Raw genomic sequence first — 22,336 nt, 5'->3', positions numbered from 1 at the left:
GAAACAGGCTCTGTAATAGCAGAAGGTGGAACGCAGATCAGTGGGAGGATCATGGATGATTCAAGAGGCAGAGGGAGGACAAACTCAGGCAATTATGCTGAGGAAGTCTGGAGGCGGAAGGAGTTGTGAGTGTACGAGAGGCATGAAAACACCCCCGGAAAGATGAATTGGTCTGGGGGCTTAGAAGGCGAGACAAATCCTGGTGCTACTGATTCAGACAGACACTTAGAAAGAAGAACGGGCGTTGGGAGAAACCAAGGAGTTCAGGGTTGAAAAGAGTTTGAGCTCAGTGTTCTATTGATAGAACCTGAAGACGTGAAGAGGGCTGAACCCCTAAGAGGCGGCAGAGGAGGAGACCAAGGCGGAGAAACACAGGGGCCTGCACCTCACTGTTCACGGCAGGGAACAGGCCCTGATGGTGTCACAGAAGCGAACGGTGGGGAGGATAGCTCAGGACAGGGATGCGGTGACGACAGGGACGGCAAGAAGTCCAGGCAGGTTGGGAAGATGTGTGACAATTAGCAGGTCACTGAGGATCTTAGCACATGAAGCTTCAGTTGAGTGAGGAGACCAGAAGCAGATTCCAGGGGAGTCAGAGCTGGAACAGGAGGCCAGGGAGAAGTTAGTGAGGACACACCATTCCTTACAAGAAGGAAGGGGGAGGAGCTATTAGAAGTGGATACTGGACTGAAGGAGGTGTGGCTTTTTTCTTGGAAGAAACTTGAAAACGTGCATGAGTAGGTACATGTACGCACGTGACCTGAAATCAAGTGTACACTGACTCCAGGGACAGAGAGAACACACTTCCCCACAGTTTTCTGCTTTCCCCAGGCCAGTACCGGCCACGTAAAACCAGAAAAATAATGGCAGCTGATTATCTAAGAGCTTCCCAGGTGGCGCTAGTGGTAAAGAACCTGCCTGCCAGTGCAGGTAAGAGATGCAGGTTTGATCGCTGGGTCAGGAAGATCCCTGGAAGAGGGTACAGCAATGCACTCCAATCTTCTTGCCTGGAGAATCCCATGACAGAGGAGCCTGGCGGGCTGTGGTACACAGGGTCGCAAAGAGTTGGACACGGTCGAAGCAACTTAGCACACGTGCAGAGCAAAGACGGACACACCCAGTAGAATAAGTGACTTCGGAAAGCTTTGTTTAGCTATGTGAAGGGTGGTTGACAAGGTCAAAACCCAGTTCCAACCTGTGGTCAGAATCGCATGCGTCACAGAGTGGGACTATTTATTTTCAGAATACTCTTCCAGAAAGTGTAACTTGGTTCCCTGACTCCTGGAATAGGCATTTAAAGGATCCTTTCTCCTCCTCTTCCCTGGACTTCCCTGGTGGCTCAGATGGTAAAGTGACTGTCTACAATGTGAGAGACCTGGGTTCGATCCTGGGTAGGGAAGATTCCCTGGAGAAGGAAATGGCAACCGACTCCAGTACTCTTGCCTTGAAAATGCCATGGACGGAGGAGCTTGGGGCAGGCTACTATCCATGGGGTCGCAAAGAGTCGGGCACGACTGAGAGACTTCACTTTCTTTTCTCCTCCTCACTCCTCATAGCTGAAAGTCTTTTTAGCTGGTGGGGGGAACTGAGCCCCATCTGAAGGACCAATAATTTATGCAAAATGGAAAACAAGGTCTTCTTCCTAAATAGTCACATATTAAAGACAATGCATGAGAATGTGTTAAATACAAAGCTCGTTAGAGCATGGTTGGAAACAGGGGTAAATGTAAATGTTTGGCAGACAATTCAAACATTACATACAACTGGAGTATCTTATACACATGAACTACTTTCTTCTGTGACATTCTCTTTCTCTGACACTTCCTAGGGATTAACACAACACAACAAAAGACACACAGTGTGCCTACGAAGCTACTCAGCATAGGAATAGGGGCTTTTTAGTCTGATGATGCTTCTTAGAAAGTCTTAGCTTCTCAGAATTCTCTACTTGTCTTATGAAAGAAATGACACTTTCACACCCCATTCATTCACCAACTGGACCAATGAGACAGCTTAGGAAAATGGAATACTTACAACAACATGTTCCTTGCTGAACTTTTTCTGGGGGAAAAAAATTTTATAGCAGCGACTGTTGTTTAGTCGCGAAGTCATGTCCAACTCTGTAGCCTGCCAGGCTCCTCTGTCCATGGAATTCTTCAGGCAAGAATACTGGAGTGGGTTGCCACTTCCTTCTCCAGGGGATTTTCCCAACCCAGGGATCAATCCCGTGTCTCCTGCATTGGCAGGCGGATTCTTTACAACTGAGCCACCTGGGAAGCCCATAGCAGTAATTACTCAACTTTTAAATACAAGCAGTGGATCTGAAAGCAACTGTCATTAAGACTCCGTGAGTCCTTGTCCACAGTCTAAAGTCCGGCATCCCATGCCTGCAGATGAAAACCTTGGCGCTCCAAGACCACACTACTTGGTCACTAATGGGCTGCAGCCATCCTTAGGCAGACTCAGGATCACTGCTTTTATGCTGACAATAATTCAGAAAACAGACACGATAGGTGAGCTTGATCTGAAACTGGACTCCCCTTCACTGTGAGTTTTCTTCTCTTAAAAAGCTGACTTGGGGATCGTGTCAGTGTTCCGAAGAAAGGAGTTTTGTAACCAAGCTTCCCTGAACTTTGTAACTTTGCCTTGACCGTGTGCCCTCTGCCCCGTATTTTACGTTTCTTCCCACACTCCCTCTCCCAGATAACACAATCATTACAGCCTTAAGAAATCTGATTTATAAAGAGGCTTTTATACAAAGAGTTCACAACCCTGTCACATACCCATCAGGGGTATTCTCAGCCAAACAGAAATTCAAGTTTCAGAATGACAATGTGGCCATCAATGAACGGCTCTTAGATGGATTACGCAAGGGTAGATGTGATTTACAGTCGAAATCCTGATTCTCTGATGCGTGTGTTTCTTTTTCGCCATTGTGTATGTGGACGGTAAGGACCGAAGGCAGGCCTGGGTCTGCCATGGCTTCCAACCTCCAGGCTTGGGGCACAGGAGTCAAGGCTGAGGGCACAGGAGGCCGCTGCTGGGAAACGAGAAGGGCCCGCAGCTCTGAAAAGAATACTTGTTTAAATTCCAGGGTGCTTCCCTGGACTCTAAAGAAAGATGATGCCATTGGGCAGAGAATAAAGCCCTTTTCTGAGCAAGGAGTATAATGCATGACAGATACACTGAAATAGGATATAACCTTCCTATTAATGTGATTCTGTGCAAATGGTAAACCCAAGAGTGCAAATTTGAAACAAGGGCTAGCCCAGAGAATATTACAGTGACTTTATTAACATTCTAATCATTGAGACTTTCAGTAGACACAGGAGAAAACAATTTCTTGGCCAAGAAGGTTTCATTTAAAAACAAATAACCTACATAAAACCGAAGGCAATTAGTTTCAAAATTACTAGAACACAGTAATAATTCAGTCATTATTTCAATTAACAAATGGGAAACGCAGGTATGCCTTGCTTACCGAGTACTCCTTAAAGGTTGTAATTAAAATGAATTAAATGTCAGATGCCTTAGGAGACCTTGTTAATTAGTGGAATCCTGAGTGAATCCTTTCGTAGAGCAATTATTTTGAAAAGTAAATAGTCATTTCCAGATGAACCTGTTTAATATCTAAATTTGACTATGACTATGTCAGGTTTACTTAAGAAAAACTTCCCTTTAGTGCCTTCCTAAGTTTTTTTTAGCTTAATTTATATCACCTAACTTTTTTATTGGATTACAGATATACTGTATCTTTTATATACAGTAGTGTGTGTATGTTATTTCCAAGTTCCTACTTTATCCCTCCCCATTTGCCTTCTCTAATATTAATATTCAACAGGAGAAAGCCCAAAGACAAAATAAAAATTCAGAGTAAAATCAATTATTTTTTAAAAATTTATTTGGTTGAAGTATAGTTGATTTCCAATGTTGTGCTAATTTCTGCTGTGCCGAAAAGTGACTCAGTTACACACGTGTGTACATACTCTTTGCCATTATGGTTTATCACAGGATACTGCATATAATCCCCTGTGCCACACAGCAGACCTTGTTGTTGATTCTATATGTAATAGTTTGCATCTGCTAATCCAAACTTGTAATCCACTCCTCCCCTTCTCTCCCCCTTGGCAAGCACAAGCCTGTTCGCTGTGAGTCTGCTTCTATTCTGTAGATAAGTTCCTTTGTGTCAGAGTTTAGATTCCACATATAATGGTGTATGTGGTATTTGCTTTTCTCTTTCTGACTTAGTATGATCATATCTAGGTCCATCTATGCCGCTACAAATGGCATTCTTTCTTTCTTTTTTAATGACTGAGTAGAACTCCATTATAATATGTACCACATCTTCTTTATCCATTCATCTGATGATTGACACTTATATTGTTTCTGTGAGTTGGTCATTGTAGATTTTGCTGCTATGAACACTGGGGAGAATGCATCTTTTTCAATTATAGCTTGTCTGGATATATGCCCAGGAGTGGGACTGCTAGATCATACAATAACTATTTTTAATTTTTGAAGGAACCTCCATACTGTTCTCCATAGGGGGTGCACCAATTTACATTTCCACCTACAGTGTAGGAGGGTCCCCTTTTACCACACCCTCTCCAGCATTTGCGATTGGTCGATTTTTAAATGATGGTCATTTTGACTGGTGACACCTCATTGTAGTTTTGATTTGCATTTCTCTAATAATTAATGATATTGAGCATATTTTCATATGCCTGTTGGCCATCTATGTCTTCTTTGGAGAAATGTCTGCTTAGTTTTTCAGCCCATTTTTAAATTGGGTTATTTGCTTTCTGCTGATGAGTTATGAGCTGTTTGTATATTTAGAAAATTGAGCCCCTCTCAGTTGCGTCATTTGCAGTATTGTCTCCAAGTCTGTAGGTTATCTTTTCATCTTATGGTTTCTCTAATTGTACAAAAGCCTGTAAGTTGGATTAGGTTCCACTTGTTTATTTTTGCTTTTATTTCTATTGTCTTGGGAGACCGACCTGAGAAAACATGGATACGATTTATGTCAGAGAATGTTTTGTCTATGTTCTCTTCTTTTAGTTTTATGGTGCCATGTTTTATATTTAAGTCCTGAAGTCATCTTGAGTTTATTTTTGTGTAAGGATGTGCTCTAACTTCACTGATTTACACGTGGCTGTCAACTTTCTCAGCACAATTTGCTGAAGAGATTGTCTATTTCCCATTGTATGTTTTTGCCTCTTTTGTTGCAGACTGACAGTAGGTTTTGTGAATTTAATCTCCGGGCTCTCTATTCTGTTCCATTGATCCGTATGTCAGCTTTTGTGCCAGTACCATGCTGTTTTAATTACTGTAGCTTTGTACCGGGCTTCCCAGGTGGCTCAGGTAAAGAATTCGCCTGCCAATGCAAGAAACGTGGGTTTGATCTCTGGGTCGAGAAGATTGCCTGGAGAAGAAAATGGCAACCCACTTCAGTATTCTTTTCCTGGAAAATTCCATGGACAGAGGAGCCTGATGGGCTACAGTCCATGGAGTTGCAAAAGAGTTGGACACAATACAACTAAACAACAATAAGCTCTGCTGTATTGCCTTCAGCTATGTTCTTTTCCCTCAGGTGTGCTTTGGCAATTCTGGGCCTTCTGTGATTCCAATAGGATTATTTGTTCTAGTTTTGTGGAAAATGTCATGAATATTTCATAGGGATACTCATTACATGGGTAGATTGCTTTGGGTAGTATGGCCATTTTAGCAATATTAATTCTTTCAATCCAAGAGTATGGGAGTATCCTTCTATTTCTTTGAATCATCTTCAGTGTCCTTTATTAATGTTTTATAGTTATCAGCATATAGGTCTTTCACTTCCTTGGTCAGATTTACTGCTAAGTATTTTATTTTTTTGATGCAATTAAAAGGGATTTTTTTTTCCCCCCCACATTCCCTTTCTGATCATTAAGTGTAAAGAAACACAACAGATTTCTTAATATTCATCTTGTATACTGCTACCTGGCTGAATTCATGTATCAATCTAGTAGTTTTTGTGTGGAGTCTTTAGGGTTTTCTGTATATAGTATCATGTCATCTGCATATAATGATAATTTTACCTCTTCTTTTCCAACTTGGGTATCTTTTCTTTCTTTTTCCTGTTCGATTGCTGTAGCTAGGACTTCCAATACTGTCTTGAATACAGTTTGCACCCTTGTCTTATTCCAGAATTTAGTGGGAAGGCTTTTAGCTTTTCACAGTTGAGTATTATATTGGGTGTGGGATTGTGATAAATAACTTTTATCATATTGGAAAGTATCTTCCCTCTATACTCACTTTGGTTTAAGAGTTTTTATCGTGAATGGATGCTGAATTTTATTAAATGCTTTTTGTGCATCTATTGAGTCATTGTGTGGTTTTTGTCTTTTGTTATGTGGTATACAACACTGATTAATTTGCATATATTGAACCATCCTTGTGACCCTGGGATGAATCCAATTTGGTTGTGGTGTTATGATCTTTTTTGTTTTGCTTGGCTGTGCTCGGTCTTCATTGCAGTGCAGGAGGGTTTCCTGAGCTGTGCTGCAAGGGCTTGTGATGTATGATCTTTTCTTGTGTTGTGGATTCAGGGTTTGCTAATATTTTGTTGAGAATTTTTGCATATATATTCATCAAAGATAATGGCATGTAATTTTCTTTTCTGGTACTGTCTTTGTCTGGCTTTGGTATCAGGGTGATGGTGGCTTCATAGAATGTCATTAGGAGTGTGCTTTCCATTTCAGTCTTCTGGGAGAGTTGAGAAGGATCAGCATAGGTTCTTCCCTGTATGTTTGGTAGGATTCACATGTGAAATCATCTGGTCCTGGATTTTTGTTTACAGGGAGATTTTAAATTACAGATGTCATTTCACTTCTAGTGACTGGTCTGTTCCAATTATGCATTTCTTTTTGATTCAGGGTTGGTGGGCTGCATGTTTCTAGAAACTTGTCCATTTCTTCTAGGTTGTTGAATTTATTGGCATATAATTTTTCACAGTATTCTCTTACGGTTTCTTAGAATTTCTTTGGTATTGGTTATTTCTCCTTTTTCATTTATTATTTTGTATATTTGGGTCCTTGCTCTTTTCTTCTTGGCGAGCCTGGCCAGAGGTTTGTCAAGTTTATTCTTGAATGAAGCAGCTGTTTGTTTTGTTGATCTTTTTTCTATTTATAAAAAAATCTTTTATTTCCTCTCTGATGTTTATTATTTCCTTGTTTCCTTCTGCTCACTTTAGGTTTTCTTTGCTCTTTTTCTAATTCTTTTAGGTGGTAGATTACGTTGTTTGAAATTTTTCTTATGTTTTAAGAAAGGCACATACCACTGTGAATTTTATTTTAAGAACTGCTTTTGCTGTATCCCATAGATTTTGTTTGCTTTTGCTTTTACTGTCATTTATCTCAAGGTATTTTTTGATTTCCTGTTTGATTTTGTTGTTGATTCACTGGTTTTTAGTAGCATGTTGATTACATGCTCCATGTAATCAATTTTCTTATTTTTCTGTAGTTGATTTCTAGTTTCATGCTGTTATTGTCTGAGAAAAGGCTTAGATATTATGATCAGAAATAATTTCTATACTCTTTAAGTTTACTGAGGCTTGTTTTGTGGCCTAGGATGTGGTCAATCCTAGAAAATGTTCCCTGTATACTATACTAAAAAAGAATGTGTATTGTCTTTTTGGAAATAACGTCCTGAAAATATCAATTAAATCTAACTGTTGTATCCTTTAGGATCTATGCTGCCTTACTAATTTTCTGTCTAGAAGATCTATTGATTGAGTGGGTGTTAAAGTCTCCTGTAATTGTACTCCCATCAATTTCTCGCTTTATGTCTTTTGGTATTTGTCTATGTATTTGGATGCTCCTACATTGGGTGCAAATAGTTTGATAAGTGTAATATACTCTTCTTGTATTGACTGCTTTATCATTATATAGTGTCCTTCTTTAACTTTCTTTATGGACTTTGTTTTAAAATTTGGTCTGATATGAATAGTGTGATCCCCATTTTCATTTCCATAAGATATCTTATTCCACCCCCCCATTTTCAATATATGTGTGTCCTTTGCCTTAAAGTGGGTCTCTTGTAAGGAACATATTGTAGGCTCCTGTTTCATATTTTTTATTCCAGTCTGTCACTCCCTTGTTGCCATCCACACTCATCTTTTTGTTGGGCTGTGATGGGTCTTGGTTGCTGCACACAGGCTTTCTCTAGCTGTGGTGTGTGGGCTACTCACTGCAGTGGTTTCTCTTGTCGCAGAGCACGGGCTCTAGGCGCATGGGTTTCAGCAGTTGCAGTGTTGGGCTCGGTAGTTGTGGCTCATGCGCTTAGTCGCTCTGTGGCATGTGTGATCCTCCTAGACCAGGCATGAAACCAGTGTTCCTTGCATCGAAAGGTGGACTCCCAACCACTGGACCACCAGAGAAGCCCTCCCTTGTCTTCTAATTGGAGCATTTAATCCAGTGACATTTAAAGTAATTATTGATAAATATGTATTTATTACCACTTAAAATCTTATTTTCCAGTTGATTTTTGTATTTTTTGTTTTTCTTTATGTAGTTTATGATTTCCTTTTGCATTATGCTTGTGTTCTCCTCTTTTTGGCTTTTGTAAATCTACCAAATGTTTTCACTTGTTGTTACCTTGTTTTCCAAGCAGTTTAACCCCTTCCTACATCTACTTGCTTTAGACTGGTAGTCATATACTCAAACATATTCTAAAAATATTTACATTTTATTTCTCTCCTCCCCCCACACTTTATGATTTTGATGTCCTCTTTAACATCTTCATGTATATGCTTTTGCTATTCACTGTGGCTGTCACAGCTTTCACAAAAACTTTCTGATCTTTAAAAAAAATCTGTCTACTGGCTTATTTAAGTGATTTGCTTTTCCAATTGTGATTTTCTCTTTCCTATATATTCTTGCTTCTTTTCTATTTACAGAAGACCATTCATTATATCTTTTAGGTTAGATTTAGTATTGCTATATTCTTTTAGTTTTCGTTCCTCTGAGAAATTCTTTGTCTTCTATTCTAAATGATAATTTTACAGGGTAGAGTACCCTAGGTTGCAGATTTCCCCCATGTTGCTATTTCCTCTGGCCTGCAAATGTTTCTGTAGAGAAATCAGCTGATAAACTAATGGAGGTGGCCTTGTAATTACCTCTGTTTTTCTGTTACTGCTTATTTAGAATCCTCTTTTTAACTTTGCCATTTCTATTATATCTTGGTGTAGATCTGTTTGGGTTCATTTTATTTGGGACCCTTTATGCCTCCTATATCTGGATATCTGTTCTGTTTTTAGGTTTGAGAAGTTTTCAGCCATAATTTCTCTGAATAAGATTTCAATCCCCCTTTCTCTTTTTTCCTCCTTTAGGGATCCCAATTATATGTAGATTGGCATGCTTTATATTTTCCCATGGGTTTCTTACTTGGCTTTCATTTTTAATTTTTCATTTGGCTTTTTCTGAGTGGGTGATTTCTATTATTCTGTCTTCCAGAATATTAATTCTTCATTATGCAATCTGCTATTCATTGCCTTTAGCTCAGGTTTCATCTCAGCAAATGAGTTTTCTAATCTTTCTTGGCTCCTCTTTATAGTTTCTAGTTCCTTTTTACCATAATCTGAATTCCAGTTGATAACTCTTCTTAATTTCTTCAGTATATTCACTATCTTCTTTTAACTTGGTGTCTATTAGACTGAAGAGTTTGTTTCATTGTTGGTTCTTTCAGGGGGATTCTACTGATCTTTTAATTGGGAATGTTTCCTCTGTTTCTTCATTTTTATTTATACTTCTCTTACTCTATGAATTTAGGAGAAATAATTATCTACCATGGGCCTGGAGGGCTATTTTTATGTGGGAATATCCTCGTGTAATCTGTGTAGGGTTAATATTTTTGGTGCAAGGGCTGTTTTAGTATGCATGCCTGTTTCCTCTTTGCTCAGTGTTTGTTGGCTGTAGAGTAGAATTGATTCTTACAGCTCAACTCTTGAAAAATCACTTCTCTCAGCTTTTAAACAATATATTTTAGGATTTTCCCCTTAATTTAGGTAGTTGTGTGAGGGCCCTCATTCTGTAGGGTGGCCACATCCTGCTGTGACATCTGGTAGCACCATGACCTAGCCCTACCCACGCCTAATGAAATCAGCCAAGGCAACTTCTCAGCTTTAATATTTCTAGAGAGGTTTTTCTAGGAATTTGAGTTTCTTGATGTGCATTTGCAGCCTTGGAACCATATGTGGCGTTTTTATAGATACTCTCTAGTTCTACAAAGTCCCCAGATCCCCCATGAAAGGATTACATATTATTGGGGTCCATAGGTTGCTGAGCATTTCTGTAGTTCTTGGTTTATGACAATTACAATTTTGGCTCCACAGCTAGATAACTGTAACATATAGCTTATCAAGTAGACATTTTAAAACTCGGATGAAAGAAGATTTTGTTACTTTTAAACCTAGTTAGGTTCCTGGGATATCTTAAAACAACTAGGAGAATGAAACTCACAGGCACTTTGGGAAGGCAGGGATGACTGTCCCCTGTCTGAGTGCCAGGACTCTCTGCTGGCCTGGCTGTGGAGGTACATGTCCTTGTCCCCATCAGTTTCCATGACTCTCTGGGGCGCCTTTATACCTTAGGTAAGGAAGAACAGGGGAAAATAACCTCCAAAAAAAGAATCCATCTCCTATCGAGGTATTGCTACTATTTCCTGATTACTTACCACGTGCCAGGGAATACTGCCAAGTACTCTGCACAATACAGTAATGCAATGAAGATGTCATTATTAAGTCTTGCAGGGACTGACTCAGGAAGTGAAATATTTTGCCCAAGGTATGAAACACTAAGGGGCAGGGGGAGGATGAAAAGCCACGTGTGCTCTCAGATGTGACGCTTTGTGCCTCTATCTATCACACAGTGTGGCAGACCACTCTGCTGCTGGTGAAACTCCACTGAGAGGGGAAATGAAGACTCAGGGTCCTTGGTGTCTCCTTCCACCTTCTCATCAGGTGCTCAGCCTGTCTGAAGCAGATTCAGATGCTCCGAATCACCTCTGTGTAGCCAGTCTTTTCAAGCACCCACTGAACTCAGTCCGGTGTGGAATCTGGATTAAATTCATCCTGTCTGTCTTATTTTCCTCAAGCATCAGTAACACAGTGTGCTCCATTACAGGAACTTTATTTACAATGAACTTAAATCTTGTAACAGTGGATGTATGCTACCAATCCATCTTATGACTCAATCCCCACATCCTGCTTCTCGTATGTCAAGGGGGCCATCCCAATGGTTAACAGATTCTCTGTCTATACTGCAGTAAAACTTGCTTTAAACAAGTGGTTTATAACCTAGAGCTCCTTTTAAGATTTTCCTTTCATGAATCTTAGGAATCACTGTAATGTTAACATCCAACCAAGAGTGAATGCATTTTTTCTTTTTCCCCTATTACTAAAGACAGGAAGAGGATGTTAATTAACCCCTGGGTTCTGGGGTCCTCAGGTTTGATACTATTGCACAGGTAGCTATAGACAAGTTGTGATCTTGTAGTTTTGATACTGATTTGTGATTCATTACATAAACCAGAATAGTCTGAGAGTCAAACATTCTATTTCTAGAATTTCAAGCAGTGTCAAGCTTTCTCATCATTGCTCTCCAAAATGGCATCTTCCAAAGAGGTTTAAAAAAAGACAGCTCTTGAAGACTGTCACTTATAGAGTGTATCTGGGTAAATATTTTAGACATTATCAGCCAACAGTCAGAAAATTAAAATAATGGAATGAGGGCCACAATGTTACGAAATAGGAGGATATGTTTAGAACATAGGAACCAATTAAGGATAACCCACTTAAGTGGAACTGTCAGGTCATTCTGATTTGAGGGCACTTGGCACAATTTTAAACAATGAAAATGTCACCCCTCAGTGAGCTGGGCAGGCCCCCAGCTTGGGCTTGTCTGCAGCAATTTTAAAGGACAGAAGTGGCCGCATCTCTTCTGTGCCTGGAACCAGGAGCTCCAGGATGTTCCAGTTAGGAACATCAGTTCCAGTTGGCTCCTCGGATGTTCCAGTTAGGGAGGGGAAAAGACTCTTATTCTCGGGAAAGATAAGCTGCAGGGTTTTGTGCTTAAAGAAGAAAACCTTTGTATTCAACAATCATTACAAAGATTACAGGGGTCTCTAACCCACAGGCCACGGACCACATAAAGAGACAAACCTCTGTATTTGATGATCATTACAAAGATAGAGGCTAGAGCAGGAAATCGGGCTGTACAGCAGGGGAGCGGTGGGTGAAACAGAAACCACCCCCTGAGCAGCCCTGGTCTGTGGGAAAACTGTTCTCCATGAAATCCAGTCCCTGGTATCAAAAAGGTTGGGAACTGCTGGACTAGAGCAAAATTCTAAGTAGCCACATCAAGTACAAAGTATATTAACAGGGCTAAACTGATTACCCGCACCTGCCTCCCCCCCACCACCTCCCACCACTGAGGATTTTCTGTTTGGCCCCACAGCCTAGTTTTCCATTCCAGAATATGGGCAGGAAAATGGTCAAGCATTAACTTGGATGATGATGGAACTGCAGCTCACTGTTGGAAACAGGAAGTGTTACTGTTGAAGGAGAAAATTTTTTTCAGAATTTTTTTACAGAAACAAAGACCATCAAAATGTGGAGAAATAGCACAGATATTTGCTATAACTCAGGGGGCTTCCCTGGGGGCTCAGTTGGTAAAAAGTCTACCTGCAATGCAAGAGACTTGGGTTGGGAAAATCCCCTGGAGAAGGAAATGGCAACCCACTCTAGTATTTTTGCCTGGAGAATTCCATGGACAGAGAAGCCTGGTGGGGTTGGACATAGTGACTAAACAAAGGACCCTGAAGCAGGTGGTGAAGAACAGAAGGAAATACAGGCTCACACACCCTGCAGTGAGCCACTGTCCCTGTAGATCCTAATAAGACCAGGCCATGGGCTGTTGCCAAGAAGAATTCATTCACCAATTACCAGCTTTGTTTCTTTTCATAAGAAAGATATTCTTTGACTCTGTTCTGTTACTCCAGTATCTTCTGTTACTGAAGACCTGATGGGATTTGTCACTTTCCCAGATCGCCTTACTTGAAAATGGCCTCACAGGGAAGCTTATTACCGTCTTCAATTATTGGAAGGATAGCTGTGAGACACATGGCCCATCTCTCTCCCTGGACCCACCCCACTGCCACTATCCAAAGGAGTTTTATTTAATTCTGTGGGAGCACTTGAATTTATGCCCCAATAAAGATCTCTTTTGAAAACTACAAGTCGAAGCCACATCTAACAGTCACGACATTCTCTGGATCCCATGCACATCCTAAAACTGGAAAACTTGTTTCATGGCCACAGAACCAATAAAATATATGACTTCATTCGAAATGCCTAATTCTTAAAAAAGGAAAATAAAGTAATTTCAGGTGTTTATAAAAAGTCTTTAGGATTGGAGCGTTCTATAAACACTGAATATGCTCTAAGAAGGTTCTCTTGTGTCGTAAGAAATTACAGCTTGGACTGGAGTACCAAACCTTTCATTCTGCTGTGAGATTTGCTTTCAGTTTCAAATTTAACTCTTAACATTTTTCTTTTAGGACCAAGGTCAAGATAGGGCCTCTTAATATTTATGCTCTTACTCATCTTCCATTAGCCACAGTGAAAACAAGCATCGCCAGTTTCCTACCTCAAGACTTGGTTACATAAATAACTGGGTGTGACCATATTGGATGAGTCAACCAGTCAGTCAACAAACAGGACTCCCCATTATGTGCCAGGTGGGAGCAGAGTTCTACAGGAAAAGTTCATGTGGTCACGTTCCCGTTGAAGAGAAGGACTCTAAGCTTCAAGCAACAGCAAATGTACAGCTGGGCCGAGCCAGTCCTGTAACTGCCCAAAGTACTTGCTAAGAGTACAGTACCTCTTACTTACCTCCCCTTACCTCTGATCTGTTTTTTGAGGAACACCATCTGACATGAATAAAAGAACCAAGGACTCTTGACTCCACCAAGAATTCCCCCAAATATTCTACACCCCCTTCTGGGTACAGGGACTTCTGGTCTTGTGCCTTAGTGCGTGCGTGCTAGTCATATCTGACTCTTTGAGACCCTACGGACTGTAGCCTGCCAGGGTCCTCTGTCCATAGAATTTTCCACGCAAGAATACTGGAATGGGTTGCCATTTTCTCCTCCAGGGGACCTTCTTGACCCAGGGATTGAACTCGAGTCTACTGTGTTTTCTGCATTGGCAGGCAGATAACTTATTGCTGAGTGACCCTGGAAGATTGTAAAGAGGAAGGGAACATGCAGACCTGCAATTTCTGGGGAGTTTTTATGTCCTGAGCAAACAGCTGGAGGTGGGTCTTCTCTCAGGAAAGCTTTGCTGCAGTGAGGGGTCTGCCTCGACAGCTCCAGCACAAAGTCCTACCTGGTGTCCAGGGCCTTGCGGCCACCACTGCCCTTCACCCTCCTTTTTCAGCCCTACTTCACCTGCCCAGCAGAACTGCGTTTTTCTCATCCTCCCCTGCCTCTGCTCAGGTCATTCTGTCTGGAATATCCTTCCTTCTCATCTCTCTGCTCTTCCCATTCACCTGCACACCCTCAGGTTTCCCATTCACGTGTACACCCTCAGCTCATCTGAAATGCCATGATCTCCATGAAAGCTTCTCCTGCCCAACCAGAAATTTTTCTTCTCTGAACTCTCCCACATTTTAACCTCCATAGTTGTCCTCTCTTTTCACCTGTTACCTTCCCTGCTGCTGCTACTGCTGCTAAGTCGCTTCAGTCGTGTCCGACTCTGTTCGACCCCATAGACAGCAGCCCACCAGGCCTCCCCGTCCCTGGGATTCTCCAGGCAAGAACACTGGAGTGGGTTGCCATTTCCTTCTCCAATGCGTGAAAGTGAAGTTGCTCAGTCGTGTCTGACTCTTAGTGACCCCATGGACTGCAGCCTTCCAGGCTCCTCCGTCCATGGGATTTTCCAGGCAAAAGTACTAGAGTGGGGTGCCATTGCCTTCTGCTGCTGCTAAGTTGCTTCAGTCGTGTTCGACTCTGTGCGACCTCATAGATGGCAGCCCACCAGGCTCCCCATCCCTGGGATTCTCCAGGCAAGAACACTGGAGTGGGTTGCCATTTCCTTCTCCAATGCATGAAAGTGAAAAGTGAAAGTGAAGTCACTCAGTCATGCCCGACTCTTAGCGACCCCATGGACTGCAGCCTACCAGGCTCCTCCGTCCATGGGATTTTCCAGGCAAGAGTACCGCAGTGGGTTGCCATTGCCTTCTCCAAAAGGGAAAGCTACTGGAGTCCAAAATCATCATTTCTGGGGTTACTGATGGTGATTCTAGCATGTGTAGTATGTGGCCCAATAACTCCATGGTTTGAAGCAAAGCTTTACACAGCCTGGTGATTACAGAGGGGTGCCCTGAGGCCACATGGTGGGAGCAGAGTGGATAGGACTATGGGGAGAACCCCAGCCCTCCAATCTGTCCTTCAGTCAGATGGGTTTTGACTGTAATTCTTCTATTTATTGTGATTCATATAAGTTTTCCTTTAAAAAAGAAATTCTACTAGAGATAGAAAAAAAGGAAACCACTGCCATAGATACTATCAAATAAATGAACAGAATTATATCCAATGCCTTGAGTACTTTTTCCCTTCAGATATAATGAAATCCATGATAAAAAAAAGTCAGGCAAGGTTCAGAGTGCCTGTCAATCAAAAACATGGTCAAAACAGAGGCCCTTTCTCCTCTCCTATATGATCCTTTTCCATTATAATTTGACAGATGCCTTCTCAAGCTCTGAGTGAGCTGTGTTTGAGGTGGTGAACAAAACCACGTTGGGCCTGGTTCTGCTCTGAGCATCACACCTGTGATGCTCTGATCTCAATGCATGTGGGTGAGCGCACTTATGATGCTCTGATCTCAATGTGTGTGCGTGAGCACACCCATGACACTGTGATCTCAATGAGTGTGTGTGAGCACATCCATAACATTCTGATCTCAATGCATGTGGGTGAGTACACCCATGATGCTCTGATCTCAATGAGTGTGGGTGAAGACACTCAAGAAGCTCTGATTTCAATGCATGTGCGTGAGCACACCCATGATGCTCTGATCTAAGTGCGTGTGCACATCCATGATGCTCGGATCTCAATGCATGTATGTGAGCACACCCATGACACTCTGATCTCAATGTGTGTGAGTGAGCACACCCATGATGCTTTGATCTCAATGTGTGTGCATGAGCACACCCATGATGCTCTGATCTCAATGAGTGTGGGTGAGACACTCAAGACGCTCTGATTTCAATGCGTGTGCATGAGCACACCCATGATGCTCGGATCTCAATGAGTGTGCACAAGCACACCCATGATGCTCGGATCTCAATGTGTGTGTGTGTGAACACATCCACGACACTCTGGTCTCAATGTAACTTCGAAGAGAGAACTACAAATCATGCTGACAGACATCTCTTGATCCTTCTCCCCCACCAAATAAATCTATTCCTTCAGTCTAAGTGGTGCTAATATCACTCTGCTGCTCAGGCTGCACATCTCAGAGTGTCTCCTGATTTCTCTCCTTCACTACTCACACCCGATTTATCAGTAATACTGCTAGTTGCATCTCTGAAATGTTCCCAAGCAGCTCATTTCTCCCTGCCATCTGCTGCTACCGACGGCTGGAGCTCAGGGCGTCATCATTCCATACCTGTTACCAAGTTCATACCTTTTCTCTACTCAGCCTTCTGCCCTCTCCTCCCTATTATCTGTACTCCAGGCAGCATGTTTAAACCTCTCTTAATAAAACTCTCTTGAGTTTCTTGGGAAGATTCCCCTGGAGGAGGAAGTGGCAACCCACTCCAGTATTCTTGCCTGGGAAATCCCATGGCCAGAGGAGCCTGGTGGGCTATATAGTCCATGGAGTCACAAAGAGTCAGACATGACTGAGCAACACACACACACACACACACACACACACACACATCTCATCAAACATAAAGTTAAACTCTAACTCCCAACTGGTAAAAAAAAAAAAAAAAAAAAAAAAATCCACCAAGTATTTCTATTTCTCTCCAAATTCAGCAAATTGCTCATTCTGATCACCTTGCATTGGGGAGTTTTCCTTTCTTTAAGAAAGAAAGTAAATTAGCAGAAGACTGAGCAGAGAGACAGAACTGGCCCATCACCCCCAAAACAGAAAGGACTCACGGCTTCGGATTTGGGAGGCACTGGAGGCGGAGGTAGGGCGATCTCTGCAGATTTCACTGCTGCACCCAGCGCTCCGGGCACAGGAAGGGGAGAGGTTGCACACTTGGACCGGACAGAACCTCGAAACTGGTCGCATCTGCTCTTCTCGCTCAGGGAGCGAGTGAGAGGCTGATGGCTGGGCTTGCCTTCCTCCAGCCACAGCTCTTCATAAGGAAGTTCTGACTTCCCTGCCATGCCTGCAGATTCTTCACCAGCTTCTGGGAAAAGGTAGTCGCTCCCGCTGTCCCCCGAGTCCTGATAGGGTAGGATGTCGTGAGGAAAGGGGGCCCACTCTCCTCCCAGGTCCCTGCAGCCGTGGAGGTTCACCTCGCTGTTGCCATGGAGATTGTTGCCATACACACAGACCGAGAGCCGGTGGAAGGACTGGGTGAGCTCATCGCGAGCGTAGCTAAGGGAATTGGGCACGTGGTTATGGCCGGCACACCGGCCTTTCTTGGGGCTCTTACAGTCCTCGTTCCAGTCGGTTTTCACGTCGCGGACTGCCCGTGAATACTCATCGATGTCGAACTGTTCTTGGCAGATACCCAGCCAGTGATGGACCAGGGTTTCAGGCCATCCCTCTCCCTTGACCAGGTGTTCCGGGAGGCTAAACTTGGGGACGGTCAAGTGCAAAGGGAAGTGCATGGGGAGGATCTTGTTGTTCCGCAGCACACAGCAGACCACCACTGTCTTGGTCTGGATGTTCACAAACTTGTAGCGGTGCCCCTCGCGGATGAAGTGGAGGTCATACGGGTTTCTGGGCGGTGGGCTGGGCACCGTCACGTTCACGGGGAGCCTGGTTTTCTCCACGATGTTGCGGATGGTATGCTCGCCCTCCTGCATCTGAAGCTCCAGGGGGCTCCGGGTGCTAAACCTGCCCTTGCACTGGAACGGGAGGCTGATGCTCTCGTTGGTCCGGTGATTCATGCAAATGAGGCAGGGCATCTTGCCTTTTCCCAGCTTGCTGATGGAGTTGAGTTTCCCAATCTTTTTGAAGATGGTGTTGAGTCGCGACTTCTCCTTGAAAGTCTTTGCATAAAGGATTTCTGCCTGGCCCATTAGAGTGAGTTCATCTCCCGTACACAGGGTGATGTTGTAAACTTCGGTGTCTTCATTGCATTCACCCGAAGCAACCTACAATAGGATAAATCAAATTTCAGGGCTGTTTTCTTCAGTTTATTCACACAGAGAAGTAGAAAACTTGATATTAAGACAGATGGGCATGCACAAAGGAAAATGCTGTTTTTAATACTAAATTTAGACACTCCATTTCTCCTATAATATTTATGTGGCTAACAATAACAGGATGATGTTAGTTTTTAGACTTTTAAAAACTTTTTAAAAACTTTTTTTCCTGAAGAACAAGGTACTTTGTATTCCTTAGTAAAATTTTGAGAAATACAGAAGATAAACATAAAAAAAAGTAACACCCACGAGCCTGATGACTATGGTTAATGGTTTGATAAACATGCTTCTAGTTTCTTTTTCTATGTATTCTACCATGTAGATAATTATATTGAGACCTTAATTTTATCACTGTATTTTTTTCAATTATACAAATACTTCCATAAATACTAATAGGTAGAAAATAGGTAGAAAAAGTAGAAAATATCTTTTAAACTATTAAAATTCTACTAATTTTTTACCTTTAAAGTTTTGCTAATTTTATTAAATTTTCTAAAGTTGGGACAAAGGATTTAAGAAATGTCTCATTTCTCCTATTCTTTTATTATACAAACTACTCACATTCACTAGAATTATTAGAAAATACAGATATAAAAATGAGCAAATTCTATACAACCTGACCAATCACTAAAAATAACTTGTTAACAATTTTATAAAAACAGAAAGAAAAGACAAGATGGGAGAGTAGAAGGACGTGAGTACAACTTCTTATGAAACACCAAAGTCACACCTAACCGAGAATGGTGGTGGTGGTGGTGTAGTTGCTAAGTCATGTCTGAGCCTTGCAACCCCGTGGACTGTAGCCCGCCAGGCTCCTCTGTCCATGGGATTTTCCAGGCAAGAATACTGGAGTGGGTTGCCATTGCCTTCTCCAGGGGATCTTCCTGACCCAGGAATTGAACCGGTGTCTCCTGCACTGCAGGCAGAGTCTTTTACCACCTGAGCTACGAGGGACCATAGGCTAAAAAAAAAACCCCCCAAACACTGGTTCATATATACAATGGAATACTAATCAGCCATGAAAAGGAATGAAATAATGCCATTTACAGCAACATGGACAGACTTGGAAATTATCCTACTAAATGAATTAGGTCAGACACAGACAATTTATCATATGATACTGCTTACATGTGGAATCTAAAAACACACGTGCCACAAATGAACTTACTTATAACACAGAAACAGACTTAAAGAACGAACTCATGGTTACCAGGAGGGAAGGGCCAGGGGTGAGGGGTCGGGCAACTGGGAGGTTCAGACGGACATGTGTACACTGCTATACTGAAAATGGACAACCAACAAGGACCTGCTATACAGCACAGGGAACTCAGCTCAACATTCTGCAATAACCTGAGTGCGAAGAAAGAATAGATAGCATGTATATGTACAACCTAATCACTTTGCTGTACACTTAAAAGTAACACAAAATTGTTAATCAACTCTATTTTAATATAAAAATTAAAAATTCTTGAGTGATGTTTTAAGCAAAACTAATTTTACTATGCTTATTGCACCAAACTCAAAAATTTAAATTCCTGTTCTAAAAAAAGAAAGAAGTGTATTAGTCTATCTCAGGGATATATATTTATATACAATTTTACTGCTCTGCTTCTCACTGTAATTTGTCCATTTTCCTGTATATATACTCCATTAATATCAATACTGACCTAACACATTCCATTATATCTGGATATGCCTTATTTGACCAATTCCCTACTGTTAGGCAGATGGGATTTCCCAATTTTTAACAATTATAAATAGTACTGCAATAAAGATTTTACACTTATTTCCTTAGGATAAAGTCGCAGAAACAGAATGCATGAACAAAGCTGTGTATATATATTTGAAAGGTCTAATATGTGTTGCTCACTGCATTGGGTTGGCCAAAAAGTTTGTTCAGGTTTTTCTGTAAGATGTAATGAAAAACCCGAATAAACTTTTTGGCCAGCCCAATACTTCTGGTGTATTACGCGTGTGTGTGCTAAATCAGGAGTGTTACACACATTCATATTTCTGATTTATGAGGTTGTTTCCCCATACCCATGCTGACTAAGTTTAATGCTTAGCAGTATTAAAGGTAATGCATGCAACCTGCATTTATTTACGCTTGTGAAAGTTTTCTGATATTTATCAGGATTTAGTTTTTCTTTTGTGAGCTGCCTCCTTGTGTCCCTCACCCATTTCTTCTATTGTGACGGTTGTCTTTTCTTCTTACGATTTATGTGTCTATTCATGGGTGCACTGGGTCTTGGCTGCTGTGCCCGGGCTTTCTCTAGTTGCAGTGAGCAGGGGCTACTCTTCGTTGCGGTGGCTTCTCTTGCTGCTGGAGCATGGGCTCCAGCAATTGAGGCATTTGGGCTTAGCAGTTGTGGTGGACTGGGCTCAGCTGCTCCAAGGCACACGGCTCTTCCCGGACCAGGGATGACCCTGTGTCCCCTACACTGGCAGATGGACTCTTAACCCCTGGACCACCATGGAAGCCCTGTGATGGTCATCTTACTGACTGCTTTTTATGCAAGGTGAATGTCATTTATGCTATATATTTCCTAATATGTTGCCTGAATTTCAATTCTATGGTTTTAGTTTTTTTTTTTTTTAATGTAGCAAACATTTTAAAAGATTTCCTTTGAGAGTCCATTCTTGGGTATTATGCTCCTTCTTTGGTGTTATGCTCCTTCATATCTGGTGTTATGCACCAGATACAGATCAGTGGTTCCAATCAAGGTGTGGTTTTCTCCCCTCCCCAACTCCCTGGGTGTCCTAAGACATTCCAGATTGCCATGACTATGAGGGTGCTGTTTACATCTAGTGGGCAGAGACGAAGAATGGTGCTGAAAATGCTTACAAGGCACAGGACAGCCCCCACAGCACAGATTCATCCAGTCCAACTTTCACGATTGCTGAGGATAAGAAATGCTGATATCATTAACTAATATTTTCTTCTGCTATTTTGATGGTTTCATTTATTAAATATTTATCTTATTTACATAAAATTTCCTTGGATTATTTAAGATAGGGCTTTAAATTTTTAAATAGCTAACTTAGTATCCAGTACATTTCCAAATAACCATCCCTTTCATCTCAGTTTTGAAGTGCCACATTTATCATATATTAAACTTATAAAACACATACATTCAAATACATATATTTTTTCCTAATGACCTTTCTGCCTATTTTCACATCATAACAATGTTGTTTTAATTTCTATATCCTTATCATACATTTTAAGATCTGATAAACAATAGCCCTCACTTGTGGTTATTCCAAAAACTCAAAGTTTTTGGATAGAAAGAGAAAAGAGAATCAAAATCAAAAGTCAAGTAACAGACTTTATTTTCCAGAACAGACTAAGTTTAATGTATAAGGTATACCACCATCTTGTTTAAGAAAGAAGGAAAAGTTACTATACATGTATTTCTGCCTTTTTTTTTTAAAGGAACATAAGAAAAATAAACCAGAAAACAAGGAAATTGGTTACTTCCAGGAGGGAGGGGAGTGAGGAACCTGGGGGAAGGGACATGAGGGCAAGTGACACCGCTGTGAGTAAACCATGCTATAGAGTTTCGCCTGTTAGAAAGTGGGCTAATGGTCTACATATTAAAAAGAATAATAATAAAATTAACAAGAAATTACACAAAAACTGAATGCAAATGGAAATAGATGAACCCAACTGTATTTCAAATGAATAAACTAAAAAATAGCCCCAGAGACAGAGAAATAATCAAAGTGACTGTGGAACACTGACTATATAGTTCAGTTCAGTTCAGTCGCTCAGTCGTATCAGACTCTTTGCGACCCCATGAATCGCAGCATGCCAGGCCTCCCTGTCCATCACCAACTCCCAGAGTTTACTCAAACTCATGTCCATCGAGTCGGTGATGCCATCCAGCCATCTCGTCCTCTGTCG

General features: G+C 41.6%; 1 protein-coding gene across 2 annotated transcripts in view; it reads right to left on the bottom strand.

Moving 5' to 3' along the window:
- The window catches only part of GAREM1 (GRB2 associated regulator of MAPK1 subtype 1), a 236,513-nt gene that overhangs the window by 11,795 nt on the left and 202,382 nt on the right, over positions 1-22,336 (bottom strand). For both annotated transcript variants that reach the window (XM_027526327.1, XM_027526329.1), the window contains exon 4: positions 17,206-18,378. In XM_027526327.1, coding sequence (XP_027382128.1) covers positions 17,206-18,378 — 1,173 coding nt within the window. The remainder of the gene's footprint in view (positions 1-17,205; positions 18,379-22,336) is intronic.

Source organism: Bos indicus x Bos taurus, chromosome 24 (assembly GCF_003369695.1).
Source record: "Bos indicus x Bos taurus breed Angus x Brahman F1 hybrid chromosome 24, Bos_hybrid_MaternalHap_v2.0, whole genome shotgun sequence".
Taxonomy (NCBI): domain Eukaryota; kingdom Metazoa; phylum Chordata; class Mammalia; order Artiodactyla; family Bovidae; genus Bos; species Bos indicus x Bos taurus.
This window is presented reverse-complemented; position numbering and strand designations above follow the sequence as displayed.